Genomic DNA, 15603 nt, shown 5'->3' on the forward strand with positions numbered 1-15603 from the left:
GCTTTCATGATTATCATCTGTTTTTATAATGAACAAAACAGTGTTTTACAAAATTTTATTTAAAAAGGGTATAGAAGTATAAATAAATAATTTTACTTATTCATACACACATACACACACATTGAATCGCTTGCAGCATTGCACATGAATGGATGAAAATATGAAATAGATACTTAAAAATTTCTATAAAATTTTATGAATAAAATATATTTCATGTAATTTTATAAAACGCACGTAAAATTTTAATTTAGTTCTTTTTTCATTTTGTAAATAACTTCTCTATCTAGTTGAACTATCCGGATCATTTACAAAATTAAAATTATATTTTCCACCCAAACATCTCCATCTTTATAGAAACTGTTCTATTATTTTTTTCAAGCAAAAGAAATTAACATCTGTTTTATACATGTATAAAATCTTGTTTAAGAATGCATTACGATTTACATGTATTTATTATATCAAAGACCATTATATAAATGGTTAGGTGATTCATTAAAAATAAAAAAGTTGATAATATAAAATTATTGTAAATATAAATGTATAAATGAAATATATATATATATGTATTTATCAAAATATATATATATATATACGATTAGAATTAAAATCTTGGGTTTGTAAAGAAATTTAAAACAGGGAAGTAAAATATGAATTGAAATTAATAATTAATATTATCTGCCCCTATCTAACTGTAGCACACATTCGCTACGTGCAATAAATTCTTGATGAAATCCTTGATAAAAATATTAAAAACAAGTCTTTGGTTTACAAGTTAAGACTAAATTGTAATCAAGATGTGAATAATAAGAAAACTATTAATTTACCATGAAATAATTACTGTACTCTAGGAAGAAATATTTGATTGCACTTCATGACTAGTGGCATGAAAAACTTCCATCATTGCATTTCGTGTCTTTTCTATTAAATCTTCAACATCAGCTGAAGTTAATCCTTCTGTAGATATTGGTGGTAATGTTGTTATAATAACTCGACCTTCATATCATCAATTAGATTATCGCATAATGTTTTGTATTGAAATAAATATAAATATTTATACATAAAAAAGTCTTACCGGCATCGAATCTCTTTTCTTTAGAAGATAGAAAATAATAAGACGAAAATACAACAGGTAATATAGGTAACTGAGCATTGATTGCAACATGAAAGGCACCTTTTTTAAATGAATGAATTTGTCCAGTGTTGCGCCTAGTGCCCTCAGGAAATATCCATAACTTAATCTACATAAAAAGCAGGGAAAAATAAGTATCTAGGAAACTGAATATTACCTTTTGCAGAAATTTCTATATAATATATTATATATATATATTATATTATATATATTATATAAATCAAATTACCTTGTCTTCCTTGAGATAGACTGCGGCACTATTTAAAATTGAACGGGCTTTATCTGACTGCATTTTATCTATAAATATCAATCCACAAAGCCAAGCAACTAAACCAAATGGCCATGCATAAAAAATCTGTTTTTTTGCTATAACTGTGCACTTTTGCATTATTGGCCATACTTGGTACATTCCCAGTACATCTAAAGAACTTTGATGATTTGATACTATTATACATGCCCTTTCCTTCTCTAAATGTTCAGTCCCCCTTAATTCCCAACGTAGTCCGATAAGGTGAGCACAAATAGAAAACACAGCCGATCCTAATCTAAAATTATATTTCATATATTTTTTTGAATTAATAAAATATTAATAATTTGTATAATTAATGCAAGGTCTATTATGTTAGCAACAAAATTATTGACAAATGGTGGATTAGTTTTTAATTTGTAAAAAATGTAGCATATATATTTGTATATGTACATATATACATATAAACATATATATATGTATGTATGTATGTATATATATACATACACACATATATATACATATGTGTGTATATATATATATATATATATATATATATAACTCTCATTTTTATAAATCATTCTAATTATCTTTTTTTATTAGATTGTTCATTACTATATAATATTATATAAATATATGTTAAAGAATCAAATACAAATATAATAAAAATTATGTACAGAATAAATGAGTGATTATAATAAAACTAAAACTTCAATACAATGTTAATTAAAATGTTTACATGTTATTTTATTAAAGAATACATTTCAATAAATAAACTTTACACATATTTTTGCAAATTTAACAATAAAAATAAAAATTTTATTTTATGTTTACAAACGATATTATTATATATTACTTAAAAAAATTAATTTTACAATTCACATTATTTTCCAATCTAAATTTACGCATTTATGTGGCATTTCTGGGGTGAGAATTCCAAGTTATTTAAAAAAACGTCATCGCTGTATCGGGATTGTTATCCATATGCTATATCACCATCGTTCAATAAATTTGTCCTATTAGTTTGAACAAAATTAATCAGAACGAAAATATAAGCAATAGAACATAATTAAATAGAAAAACAAGAGAACGGAACATAGAAATATAACAAGATAGATAACATTCATATTTTCAAAATTGGTGTAATTACTAACAAATAGTTTTTCACGTTCTTCGGTCGAAAGACCACAATCGGGAGGAGGATTAATGAATTCAGCATTGCAATTCCATAATAGAGAAAAAACTTGAGGTAATAACGAAAGGTTCTGCTCACTTCATATAATACAGGTATCAGAAGAAAGAGACCGACTAGGATCACCTCGAAACACGAAGGTGCCATCTTTTATGGCGAGAAAGGGCGAATACTATACCTAATATTTTCTTTATACTACACCAGCGAAATTAGTATTACACTTTTCTGCACTATCTTACGTAGTTCTAAAGATTTTCAACTACTGTAGGATATTATGAGGAAGCCACGCCTTTTATGCATTAATCACAAACACATAGCTTATTTTTTAACAAAGCTACTCTTTTAGCTTTGTACTATCTACAGATTGCGAAAATACAAGGCACACCTACGACTGGCCACGAGCACGAGGTTTGCTACCTACTGCCGAAATTGATTCAGGGCGAACCACGGGCTAATGATTGTCGATTTTTTGGTGAGATAAAACACAAGTGCCTTGCAGCTCGCAACTATGTACAGAGTGCAAACTTTGTTCTCAATATTTAAACCTTATATCAGAGTTTATTTCTCAGATGTTAAATAATTATGTATTTGTTGAAATTCTAAAAAACAAGCAATAAAAAGCTACATGTAGACGAATAATAGCTACTTATATGACTCATTAAGATTGATATAATGAATTTACATTCAATACTCAAACTCAAGCAAAAAATTATGTTGTTTTTTATTTTCACGTCATTCGATGATTATACAATAAACTTATAATTCCTATAGTTGAAATATTTGAGTGATGTAGGTGTTTTATTTATAAATAGAAGAGAGTTCTTTCGATACGTACACTTTCGGTAACAACCAATCATCATGCTGGATTTATAAATATGATTTCAGATTTTTTCACTTATTACAATTTATATGCTTTGAAGAGCTTTTTTTGCATTTCATAACCTTCAATCTAACTTTCATATTTTCTTATATGATTGTTTCTTTTTCATTATTCTATTCAATATCCTTTTTCATAATTCATAAATAATTTATCTAGGTTTCAAATATCAATTTACGAATTAATTTATTAAATCTATATATACATGTGTAAACGTGTATTACATATTATTTGTCTGATTCAACATTTTATGAATATCTTTTATAAGAAAATTTAGTGAATTATGTTATGGTTCGGGACTTTATGCGCGAGGTTGTTGTTTGCGGTTTTCGATTATAAGCTTTGTCAAGTATTAATTGATCCCTAATGAAATTACTTTCTATATTGTTAATGGAACGTTTCATAACTATATTATCATTATGGTTATCCTTACATGACTTATGTAAATATTTACGTACCGACGTAAACTTTGAATAGCAATAAAAAAGCAGTATGTGCTTTTCATGTAAATTTGTGTAAAATAATTTACATATTATTTATGTATACCTTGTTGTATCGTATTATTTTGGTAATTTAAAATTATCTTATTTGAATGATATATATATTTATGATATTTAATAATATAACTCGGATTTGATCTTGCAAGCCAGTTTCCAAATAATATAGATCATATATACATATATGATATCAGAATACTTATAATATATAATTTCATGACATATTTCTATTAATTTAAAAATTAAAGATATATATTAGGTTGTAAATTTGGAATTAAAATTATTATTATTTAAGCTAATAATTAATTTAAAATTTCGATTATGATACCGTATCTCTAGGAGTAGCAGATAGGTCGATAGTTCGCGCGGCAAATAAAGAAAGCATAAAGTTTTAAATTTTTCTACTACACCTCCTAATTATATACATGTGTTATAGATAGGTTATTTGTTCGTTGCTCACGTTTAAGATTATACCAATTACCGATAGGTCAAGTGAATTTAAAATTTTTTACGGTATAACTCAAATTTATACTTCGAGATCATAGTAAAGGAACTTGGTACGTTATAAATATTTAAGTCTAAAACAATTATTATATTAAGCAGGTATTATAACTAAAAGAAATCATTTACTGTCCAGTTTGCTTACAATTCTTCGGTTTGCATTAAAAAATTAAAATTATTATATATTCCAATTAATTATTTAATTTATTTGTAGAGAATAATATTTATAGATTAATATTTGATAAAAAAATGCAAGTGAGTTTACAAAAGCGTGAAAACGCTCAAACTACAATATTAGCATTATTAATTACACGTAAAGGAGGATGTACTTTAAAGCAGCTAAATAATGATTATTATGAGTTAGAGGGTGAATATATACCATGGAAAGATTTAGGATACAACTCTTTATTAAGTTTTCTACATAGTATGTCAAAAACAGTACAAATAGAACATAGAGATAGCACAATTATTATACGTGGTATTGCATCAGAGAAATCCAAACACGTTAGTAAATTAATAGCCGGCCAAAAAAGTCAGAAACCTTCAGTTGGAAGAAAAACACATAAACCAAATCACTATTTTCCTACAACTGCTCCTAATAAAATTCGTATACCAGCTGAGATATTAAGCAAGGTAGTCAGTTTAGTTAAAGATAAACCTAATGGCTTAAATAAGGATTATATACTTCAAGAAATTCATTCACGCATGCCTTTTGTGAAAATTACTATGAAAGAAATGGAAGAACAGTTACAAGAATTATCACATAGAATTTTTCAAACAAATAATAAGGTTTATCCAAACCGATCTAAAGTTAAGAATTTTAATAATTTAAAAGGCCGCAATGATATGTCCCACTCTAAATCCAAATTGCCAATTATCACTGCTGCTGGAAATGAAGATTCAGATGATATGTTAGATTGTGAAGATGTCCCTGAGGTTACACATCTCAATCGTACATCTAAACCTGATTACACAAAGTCAGATACAAAGACCACATCTACATCTAGTTTCATAAAGGAAACTAAATACCAAGAAACGCAACATAGTAATGATATTAAAACGAAATTTGATGATGATATAATGAAAGCTAAAGAAAACGTTTTAGATAAGAAAGATATTGAAATACTTATAAATGAAAGAATTAAATTTCGTTTGGAAAAGCTTATTCAAAACCACTCTGACGGGATTTGGTGTGCTGATCTACCAGAAAAATATTTAGAAGAATATAAAGTTTCTTTGAATTATGCGGAACTTGGTTTTAATAGCGTTAGAGAATTTGCATCACAGTTACCTGAAATCTTTCATTGCATTCAACCTGGTGACACAGGAGATTTCATGCTTTATTATGCAAAGAGGGAAATACCTTCAAATAAACTAACAAAGAAACATGAAGCTAATAATGTTGCACAGTTGTATGATATCTATGAATCAAGTAATGAAGAAGCAGTTCCAGCATCAGTGGTAAAGATTCTTTGTTTCAATGATTTAAGAATTTTATTAACTATTTACAAAAATTAAATAACATTAATTTCGTAACATTTTATTCTTAGTCGCTCGATACATGTAAGAAGTTAATACCAGATAATGTAATGAGTATTGGAGACTATGTAGGTTGCATAAACGTTGCAGATTTAGAACAGAATGAAGAACCTTTTATAGAAGTTATTGTTGTAGAAGTCTTCACACCTTCATTCTTTTGGATACAACTTCGTAAAAAACAAAAGACATTTAAAATGTTCATGGATGATTTACAGTATGTATAATTACATTAAACAATTATTATAACTATAGTTAGACAATTATAATTCATAATATTTATATTAATAATCGTGTTCTACAGTAAGTTTTATACAGTGCAATATGAACAATATGCAATTCCACTACTTGTACTAGAAAAAGGTTTGAATTGTGCATGTGTATACAATGGAATATGGCATAGGGGTATAATTAAGGCTGTGAAACCAGATTTTCAAGTGACTGTAAGTATAAGTAGTATGTTCAGTTTAAACATATACCTACTGTTGTTTCTCTATTATTCCTATGATATATTGACATATTATTTGTATTTAATGTAATAACTATTATTTATACTAATTTATTACAGGTAATGTTTTATGACTATGGAACACTGAAAACATATTCTCCCGATGCAGTATATTACTTACATAAAAGGTTTTCCATCCTGCCAGCACAGGCAATACCATGTGGTTTAATTAATACTAGGCCATGTACAGGATCTAAATGGTCCCGTAGTGCTACTCATCATTTTGCACTAAGAACATCTGATATACCTTTAGTTGCAACAATTGCAACAATTAATAAGGAGGTAAAAATATTTAAAAAATTCAAGTATCTATTTTTTGTGATCTATATTTTAATTAAATTTGTTTTAAAATAATTATGAATATCATGGGACTTCTTATTACAGGATAATTCAATGATGGTAAATTTGACTGACACATTAGAAGATGAAGATGTGCACATTAGTGATTGGTTAGTGGAGCAAAAGCTAGCAGAATATGGAAAAATGGTTTGTATTAAAAAACGGAATTTTCCAGTTTGTTATTACTTAGAGTGTCAAGAGCGTTCTAAACGACAAAAATTTAACGACATTCATAAAGTAAAGGAAAAATTGTCCAAAAATTCTGAAAATAAAATAGTACATAATCCAGATTCTGACATAGGCTTATCACACAGTAGTAATTTTAATGAAGTAAATAGTAATAAAGAAGATCCCAATAATAAATTGATTTCACATCGAGGAAAGAGCAAAAGATCAGAATATTTTGAATCGACTAATTCCTCTAAAAATGATTTTTTAATTGAAAAAATGCATGGTTCTGTCACAAATCCCGAAAAGAAACATCAAAAAAAAACAGGATCCTTATGCAAAATGTTATTACATCTTAAATTAAAATCTATTGATTCTACCAAAATTAATAATGATAATAGTGTTAGTAGTAATAATCAAATTTGTGAGACCATAGCAAATAAAAAATGTTTAGATTCAAGTTCTGTATTAAATCAACCCATTGAACAAAAATCGTACGAAAAGTCTGTCACATCATGTCATAATAATATAGAACATAATAACACTGCATCTGATACTTCGTCTATTGATCTTTCTGCTAATAACAGAAAAAATAGTAAAACTTTAGATAATGAATGTAATATTTTGAAAGAGCGTACCAATATTCCTGAACAATATGGTTCTGTCACAAATCCTGAAAAGAAACATCCAAGAAAAACGGAATCTTTATACAAAATGTTATTAAATCTTAAATTAAAATCTATTGATTCTACCAGAATTAATAATGATAATAATGATAATAATAATAATCAAATTTGTGAGACTATAGCAAATAAAAAATGTTTAGATTCAAGTTCTGTATTAAATCAACCCATTGAACAAAAATCGTACGAAAAGTCTGTCATATCATGTCATAATAATATGGAACATAATAACACTACATCTGATACTTCGTCTATTGATCTTTCTGCTAATGACAAAAAAAATAGTAAAACTTTAGATAATGAATGTAATATTTTGAAAGAGCATACCAATATTCCTGAACAATATAGTTCTGTCACAAATCCTGAAAAGAAACATCCAAGAAAAACAGAATCTTTATACAAAATGTTATTACATCTTAAATTAAAATCTATTGATTCTACCAAAATTAATAATGATAATAATGATAATAGTAATAATCAAATTTGTGAGACTATAGCAAATAAAAAATGTTTAGATTCAAGTTCTGTATTAAATCAATCCATTGAACAAAAATCGTACGAAAAGTCTGTCATATCATGTCATAATAATATGGAACATAATAACACTATATCTGATACTTTGTCTATTGATCTTTTTGCTAATGACAGAAAAAATAGTAAAACTTTAGATAATGAATGTAATATTTTAAAAGAGTGTAACGATATTCCTAAACAATATGCTAATCATTTTGATATTCAAGAATCAGAAGACGAAGTATATATTAGTGAAGCGAAAAATTTTACTGATGCACATGAAGTATGTATAACAAAGAACATAAATTGGTCTATTATTTTGAAAAATGCATTGCAAGAAAAGAACTATATAACACAAAAAAGTGAATCGGAAATATCTCGTGAAACATCTATTAGGAAACAAAGTAATGTTCCATTAGCTGAGAATTGTTTCTTGAATGTAGTATATAATAGCTCTTATTCTGCTTTGCATGATAAAGATATACACTGGTCATCAACTGGAAATATTACTAAAATGTCAAATGTATCTCCATTAATTTTAGAAAATATTGAAAGACGTAAAAAGCGCATAAAAGATAATGTAATAATTGCTATATCACAAAAAATATTAGGGATGTTGACAGACGAAAAATTATATGATGCATCTAGAAATGTAAAAGATACGCAACCTATAAGTTCATCACAGAAAACTAACAACACTAGTATTGAAAACGATACTAGTTTAATTGCTTTAGAAAATTATGAACAAAATGATTACATTTGTACGAAAACCATTACTTCCAAGCAAAAATTATTGGAGAAATTATCATCAATAAAAGATATATCAAATGACAATTCAAGTTTAGATTCGGACGATTTAAGCACATTAACAGAATCTACATCATTTCATTGTAATATTGATGGTAATAATAATAATAATAATAATAATAAATGTAAAAAGTATGAAAGCAATACGAACATTCATGAAAGTACATCAAATGAATCTTGGCGAGAGATTGATGTTGAATGTTCTGTTAAAACAGAAGCAATAAATTCAAACACACAGGAATTCTTTAAACCTACGATCAACAATTCGGAAATATATGAGAAAGAAGAAATAACCAAATCTGCAAATAACCTAGAAGATCTGACCCTGGTATCAACATCATCACAGCAATCAACAACAACAGAAAAATCAGATTTGATAGAAAATATTAATTGTTCAGAAGAATCATCATTGAATGTAGAAGTAAAAGAATCAGTAGAATCAATGAATATAGAAATAAAAAAATCAGAAGGATCAATGAAAAAATCATTATTGAGTGAGGAAACTAGACAAACAGGAGTGGTATCAGTCGAAGAATTAATACAATCTAACACAGTAATTGAAACGTCTAACATACCAGTTTTTAATGATGTTAATACAGAATCTAACAAAGGAGAACAACAATTGGATGCATATATATCACATGCTGAGCTTTCTAATCTTCCTAAAACTACGTTTAATGAGAGCGCTCAAATTAAATTCTGTGATAATGAATTTGACTCACATTTAAGTACAGCAGAAATAAACGATTCAAATTCAATTGAGGATGGAAATTGTATAGAAACTTATGAAAATACAGAAAGTGATACTCATGAAGTTATATATTCAGATAGAATCAGTAATCAGGAGGATAAAATGGAAGACTTGACAAATAAAAGTATCAAATTTGAAAGTCATATACCCGTAATACATTCTGAAAAAAATTCAGAGAGAAATAATAAATATATGTCTGATCTAAATTATAAATCACAAGGTAAACCGAGAACATTAGTAGAAATGTTAAATAATAAATGTAAAAAGTATGCAAATGATACAAACATTCATGAATGTACATCAAATGGATCATGGTCAGAAATTGACATTGAATGTAAAAAATATGAAAGCAATACAAACATTCATGAAAGTACATTAAATGAATCTCCGTCAGAGATTGATGTTGAATGTTCTGTTAAAACAGAAGCAATAAATTCAAACTCACAGGAATTCTTTAAACCTACGATCAACAATTCGGAAGTATATGAGAAAGAAGAAATATCCACATTTGCAGATAACCTAGAAAATCTGGCCCTGGTACCAACATCATCACAGCAATCAACAACAACAGAAAAATCAGATTTAATAAAAAATATTAATTGTTCAGAAGAATCATCGTTGAATGTAGAAGTAAAGGAATCAGTAAGATCAATGGGAAAATCATTATTGAGCGAAGAAACTAGACAAACAGAAGTGGTATCAGTCGAAGAATTAATAAAATCTAACACAGTAATTGAAAAGTCCGACATACCGGTTTTTAATGATGTTGATATAGAATGTGATGAAGAAGAAGAACAATGGGATGTACATATACCATATGCTGACCTTTCTAATCTTCTGAAAAGTGTGATTGATGGGAGTACTCAAAATAAATTCAGTGACAATGAATTTGAGTCACGTTTAAGTACAGCAGAAATAAAAGATTCAAATTCAATTGAGGATGGGAATTGTATAAAAACTTATACAAATATAGAAGGTGATACTTATGAAGTTATGTATTCAGATAGAATCAGTAATCAGGAGGATAAAATGGAAGACTTGACAAATAAAAGTATCAAAGTTGAAAGTCATATACCCGTAATACATTCTGAAAACAATTCAGAGGGACGTAATGAATGTATATCTAATCTAAATTATAAATCACAAGGCAAAGCGAGAACATTAATAGAAATGTTAAATAAAGCGAAGTTATTGCAAAAAGATCGTTCATATAAATAACACAAGTACTTAACTTCATGCCCAAAAGAATTAAAAATTTCTGATTTTCACAATTCATGCTCATTTTTAACTTTGTTCTTTTCTCTTAGATATCATGTATAATCAATATATTGTTTTTATTATATAATACTGCTATATATTTGTTTACTGTAATTGCTTAATTACAGTGTATTTTTACATGTTAATCAAAACAAATTGGCTTTTCTGTTTTTTGGGAAAAATACGACCTTTATGTTATTACAAGTCTTGTATCATGTGTTTATTTGTTACTTATGTAATAAAAACTTTTAGACAAAAAATCAACCGTCTACATTTTACTATATACCAATAGTTTTATAATATTCTTATATAATACATAACAATCTCATAAAGTGATAATTTTTCCCAAACTAATCAATTTAAAGAGTATGCACATATTACTAGTTAAATACGTAGGATATAATATTATTTGATATATCTTTTATTCTTTTTTAATTAGGAAAATAGTGTTGATATGAGTAATCTGTTGCTTTATGTGGAAGAGAATTTAATATTTATGCCTGAACAATGTTATGAAAAGGAGACTGACATATATAATGGCAATAATGAAAAATTATCTGAAAATGCTACTGATGTGCCCTTGGTATCGCCACAAAGTGTCTTAAATGATATGTTCATTAAGCCTTCATCAGAATGTACACTATTTGATGAACAAGAGATATTGCTAGCGGAAAAAAACATTCAAGATCAAATTTTTCAAAGCAATTCAACTTTTAATAAAAGCAATACTAATCCATTTTTACAAGCTGAAACTCCTTATGGTCAAGTTAATAATGACAGAAGCTCACAAAAGTTTATGGAATTATGGAATGAAAATTTGCAAATGCAAATACAACACTTAACGCAAATAAACGCAACACTTCGTTTACTTCTTTATGAAGTAATAAAAAGCTCTCTAAAGAATAACAGTTCAACATACGATAAAAGTACACTAAATATGATAAAAAGCGTACTTTTGAATATTAATAAACAAATGCCAATATTTGTAAATCCCTTACATGTAAACACTGAAAGTGCATATGAAAATATTTCTTCAAATGGAAATGTTCATACCGAAAAAAAAACTGCTATAAACGAAAATGTTGACTGCCCCGTGGAATATGTTGCACCTGCTGCTATAAATAAGCAGCCATTAACTAGTAATTTTTATGATAGAATTCATACTCATATTGACTCTTCTCAAAATAATTACATTCAGGATGAAGATAGAAATTTGAATACAATGAATTATAATTCTTTAATATCTGGAAGTAATGATACTAATGCAATAAATCAATCTTTGCTAAATCAACAGATGTCAGTAACATCATGTGTTTCTCCAGGATTTGGAAAATTTAGTAACAAATGTTTTACAAGTACTAATCTTTCAACACCTATAGAACATTCTATGCATAATGGAACATCTTTCAAAGAAACAAATCCTTTCAGACTTAGTTTAGCAGGTAAATTACAAATACTTGATTCAGAAGAGGAAAAATGTTCTCATTCTAATGATTTATTATATATTTTAAATAAAAATCATGATTTGATAACTTTTGAGAATGATAACTCCAATACAAATCGAAATTTGGACGATCTTAAGAATAGATTATTTAATCATCAATATTATGTTTCTGACTTTCTGGAAAACACAAACAATGTTAAAAATAATTTATTTACAGAAAATGTAAAACCTTTTAATCATAACTGGAATGTGGATGATAATATTAACACAACATCCAAAAGCATTATCAGTGGTCAATCTACAGAACGTAGTGCTCACCAGAAAGAAATGGAGAATCAATGTTTTTCGTCATCCAAGAAATCTTTTATTGATGACGATTTACAGTTTGTTAAGGAAATATACAAACAGGAGCCAGTCCAGGCAAATGGTATCTCCAATTTTAATCAACTGTCGTGTGTACAAAGTAATGGTTTTGTTATATCAGAAGAAAATTTGAATTGTAGAAGTATTAACGAAAATGTTATATTTCCTCCAAATTATGATTTCAATAGTTCTAGATCTTCTAGTTTATTACCTGTTAATATTTCAGAATATTTTCACTTAGCAAATAATACAAATATCGATGAAAAACATTTAACACGTTGTTCACTTACTTCTCATACATTATACAACTCATCTCCAATAATGGAACTTAATGAAGCACACAATGCTCAGAAATCAGTAATAAGTTCGGTAGACGTATGGAGCAAACCGCTGAAAGATACTACTGAATCAAATAATTACAGTAAAATTTGTTGGGTTTCTGAAAATAACGAAGAAGAAGTAATATGTAATAAAGATCAACAAGGAAATAGAATACAAAATTTTATTCCAGATGATACATCAGATTTTGAAGTTGATGCATATAATGCAGGAGCAAAGAACTCATATTTAAAGAAAACTGAGTTTACTGTTGGAAAAGTCATATACGTTCCAAAATGTCTGTCTGCAAATTGTAGAATGTTCTTTCGAGTAGTTGGTATGTTTTATAATAGTTATAAATATGGAAATTCCATACTGATGAAAATAATCTCACAATAATTTTTGTAGAACTACCCAAACAAATAATACATATATTTTATTATCAAGAAGAAGGATGGTTGTTAGCAGATGAATTCATTCAAGTACTTACTGAATCAGAGACCACTATAGATATGGCAAAATTATTATATGCATTCAATATATATGTCCAGTTTAAAGAAATTGATAGAACTAAGAATTCAATAGAATTTATAAAAAGTGGCAGGTAATTATCATAAATATTTTATTAAAGATAATATCTGTTATTCATTAAATGCAAAGAGAGAATATCTTTTTTAGTATATTGTCGAAAGCAACATATGATATAATAAATGGTAGTGATAAATTATGCTTAATACCATTGAAATCACTCTTAAAGGTATTATACAAATTGGAAATTATATCATATAAAGATATCAATAATATCTTTGTACATGAACAAATTGTAAATGGTTCAACTAAACATAAGATTTGGGTAAATATTATGATCATACTGCATTAAAACATGTAATATTTTGTATTCGTACATTGCATATAACACTAGGTTTTACTTTGTTTTAGTTAATTATCAATGCTTATGAAGAATTTAAATATTATATCGAAAATAGACAATAGTTAAGTAATGTTAACTAAGTATGTATATTTTATCAATATAACTATAGCGGTATATCATATTACATTAATATAATCTTTACAATATTGGTTATTCGTGCATAAATAATGTAATATAACGAAAGAAAGACAATAGTTTTCATTTTGTATTATTAGTAATTATGCGTGAAGATTAAGTTGGACTGATAAATTCAAGAAGGATATTTTGTTATATTCTACTATTAATTTCTTTTTCTTGTTTATTTTACTTTCAGTTATTAACTTGATTTTTTATTTTGATTATAGGATTTAAATATATATATATACATATTTTCTTTTTCTTTAGATATTCTATCTTTTTTAAGCACTTAATAAACATCAGATTTAATTACGATATTACTTTAATACAAAGGTCAAATAGTTTAAGTTTAAAAATATACATAGTTATGAAACATATGAAAATAAACTTTTGAAATATGTAAATAAATATACATACATGTATATAAAAGAATCATGTACACGGTATGTGAGTCTTTTACATATATCATTAGATGTCACGTGCATTGAACACCCTCTAGTGGTGTTCATTTAAACTTTGCTAAGGAGGCAGGAAAGAAGTATTACAGTCTAATTCGAACTGTATCAAAGTGATAATTAACATTTCAATTTGAATTGTGTATTAAGTAAACACGTAGATTTTTTTTTTTTACTGAAACATAATGGCAAGCTCGAACGACGCAGAACACGGGCTTACTGGCTTATCGAAATATTTTAATAGTGTCACCGAACGTGGTCGAGCAAATGTAAGTAACCTCAAAATCTGCTATTTGTTCTATTGACGATATAGAATTTTCTAGTTAATATCTTAAAAGTTGTATCACAATTTAATATGTAGTGACACTATTTTTCTTTTTACAGGTGGCTTTGTCATCAATCGGTGGAATGATTGCTCTAGGCCTATACTTCTATTTAAAACCAAAAAGTAAAAAGACAGACGAAAAATGAATCAATAACAAGATTAAATACAGTAGATACATTATGTAATATTAATTTCTGCGTTACTTTATTCTCATTAGGAATAAAGAATTATTAATTATTAAAACCTCATCATTTATTTTTATTAATATATCGCAATGTATCAAAATTTTTAGAACAAGAATTTTTAATTTTTTATAAATTATATATATTGTAAGTCTAAAAATAAATTTAACTGTACCTATACTTACTATCTTTGTATGGATGTTTTAATGTTCATAATATTATTCAACTATGATGTAGGACAATCCCATTTAATATAGGGCATTATTAATGAAAGGAACAGTATGAAAAATGTGTTTACGTAATCAATTATAAATTAAAATATCTACAAAGCTGGAATGGTTCTGAATAGCTACAATCGCAAGGAAGTAATATCTACAATTAATTTACGATGATATATTTTTATTGCCTATACTATTTATATAATCATAATAATTTCGAATTTAATTACCTGTTAATCGAAACC

The 15603-nt window shown here is 26.9% G+C and overlaps 4 protein-coding genes and 1 long non-coding RNA gene across 6 annotated transcripts; 3 read left to right on the forward strand and 2 right to left on the reverse strand.

The window, feature by feature from the left end:
• Positions 1 to 652: 652 nt before the first annotated feature.
• On the reverse strand, positions 653 to 3012 carry LOC117243647 (1-acyl-sn-glycerol-3-phosphate acyltransferase alpha). Its single transcript, XM_033511307.1, has 4 exons — positions 2531 to 3012; positions 1359 to 1674; positions 1073 to 1238; positions 653 to 993 (listed from the first exon to the last, which is right to left on the reverse strand). The coding sequence occupies exons 1-4, from the start codon at positions 2713 to 2715 to the stop codon at positions 845 to 847; spliced, it is 816 nt and encodes a 271-aa protein (XP_033367198.1). The 5' UTR covers positions 2716 to 3012; the 3' UTR covers positions 653 to 844.
• Positions 3013 to 4180: 1168 nt separating this feature from the next.
• On the forward strand, positions 4181 to 11182 carry LOC117243602 (MATH and LRR domain-containing protein PFE0570w-like). 2 transcript variants are annotated; one of them, XM_033511252.1, is made up of 8 exons: positions 4182 to 4500; positions 4690 to 5904; positions 5994 to 6196; positions 6284 to 6422; positions 6548 to 6769; positions 6872 to 7280; positions 7653 to 9424; positions 10385 to 11182. In XM_033511252.1, the coding sequence occupies exons 2-8, from the start codon at positions 4693 to 4695 to the stop codon at positions 10964 to 10966; spliced, it is 4539 nt and encodes a 1512-aa protein (XP_033367143.1). In that variant the 5' UTR covers positions 4182 to 4500; positions 4690 to 4692; the 3' UTR covers positions 10967 to 11182. The 2 variants fall into 2 exon arrangements, with proteins under 2 accessions (XP_033367136.1, XP_033367143.1); XM_033511245.1 differs by having other exon boundaries at positions 4181 to 4500; positions 7653 to 11182.
• LOC117243642 lies at positions 6883 to 14807 on the forward strand. The gene is made up of 6 exons (XM_033511294.1): positions 6883 to 6973; positions 12667 to 12912; positions 13039 to 13467; positions 13539 to 13734; positions 13809 to 13983; positions 14070 to 14807. Exons 2-6 carry the CDS (start codon positions 12777 to 12779, stop codon positions 14121 to 14123), a joined length of 990 nt encoding a protein of 329 aa, XP_033367185.1. The 5' UTR covers positions 6883 to 6973; positions 12667 to 12776; the 3' UTR covers positions 14124 to 14807.
• Positions 13301 to 13730, reverse strand: LOC117230150. The gene is made up of 2 exons (XR_004492716.1): positions 13621 to 13730; positions 13301 to 13540 (listed from the first exon to the last, which is right to left on the reverse strand). It is a non-coding gene; the product is annotated as an uncharacterized LOC117230150 (long non-coding RNA).
• Positions 14667 to 15206, forward strand: LOC117230145 (ATP synthase membrane subunit DAPIT, mitochondrial). The gene is made up of 2 exons (XM_033487272.1): positions 14667 to 14902; positions 15018 to 15206. The coding sequence occupies exons 1-2, from the start codon at positions 14819 to 14821 to the stop codon at positions 15102 to 15104; spliced, it is 171 nt and encodes a 56-aa protein (XP_033343163.1). The 5' UTR covers positions 14667 to 14818; the 3' UTR covers positions 15105 to 15206.
• The last annotated feature ends 397 nt before the right edge of the window (positions 15207 to 15603 follow it).

The sequence above is a fragment of the Bombus vosnesenskii genome, unplaced genomic scaffold (assembly GCF_011952255.1).
Source record: "Bombus vosnesenskii isolate JDL3184/JDL3185 unplaced genomic scaffold, Bvos_JDL3184-5_v1.1 scf7180000013262, whole genome shotgun sequence".
NCBI classification, from domain to species: Eukaryota; Metazoa; Arthropoda; class Insecta; order Hymenoptera; family Apidae; genus Bombus; species Bombus vosnesenskii.

Excerpts from the sequence above, each read along its gene's own strand:
- LOC117243642 (XM_033511294.1), top strand. The coding sequence starts at position 12,777 with ATGGAGAATCAATGTTTTTCGTCATCCAAGAAATCTTTTATTGATGAC. Across the intron at positions 12,913-13,038 it reads TCAACTGTCGTGTGTACAAA|AATATTTTCACTTAGCAAAT; the intron begins GTAATGGTTTTG and ends TTAATATTTCAG. Across the intron at positions 13,735-13,808 it reads GAATTTATAAAAAGTGGCAG|TATATTGTCGAAAGCAACAT; the intron begins GTAATTATCATA and ends TATCTTTTTTAG.
- LOC117243647 (XM_033511307.1), bottom strand. The coding sequence starts at position 2,715 with ATGGCACCTTCGTGTTTCGAGGTGATCCTAGTCGGTCTCTTTCTTCTG. Across the intron at positions 1,675-2,530 it reads AAGAACGTGAAAAACTATTT|ATTAGGATCGGCTGTGTTTT; the intron begins GTTAGTAATTAC and ends ATATAATTTTAG. Across the intron at positions 994-1,072 it reads AGAAAAGAGATTCGATGCCG|GTCGAGTTATTATAACAACA; the intron begins GTAAGACTTTTT and ends GATGATATGAAG.
- LOC117230145 (XM_033487272.1), top strand. The coding sequence starts at position 14,819 with ATGGCAAGCTCGAACGACGCAGAACACGGGCTTACTGGCTTATCGAAA. Across the intron at positions 14,903-15,017 it reads CCGAACGTGGTCGAGCAAAT|GTGGCTTTGTCATCAATCGG; the intron begins GTAAGTAACCTC and ends TTCTTTTTACAG.
- LOC117243602 (XM_033511245.1), top strand. The coding sequence starts at position 4,693 with ATGCAAGTGAGTTTACAAAAGCGTGAAAACGCTCAAACTACAATATTA. Across the intron at positions 6,197-6,283 it reads ATGTTCATGGATGATTTACA|TAAGTTTTATACAGTGCAAT; the intron begins GTATGTATAATT and ends CGTGTTCTACAG. Across the intron at positions 6,770-6,871 it reads TTGCAACAATTAATAAGGAG|GATAATTCAATGATGGTAAA; the intron begins GTAAAAATATTT and ends TTCTTATTACAG.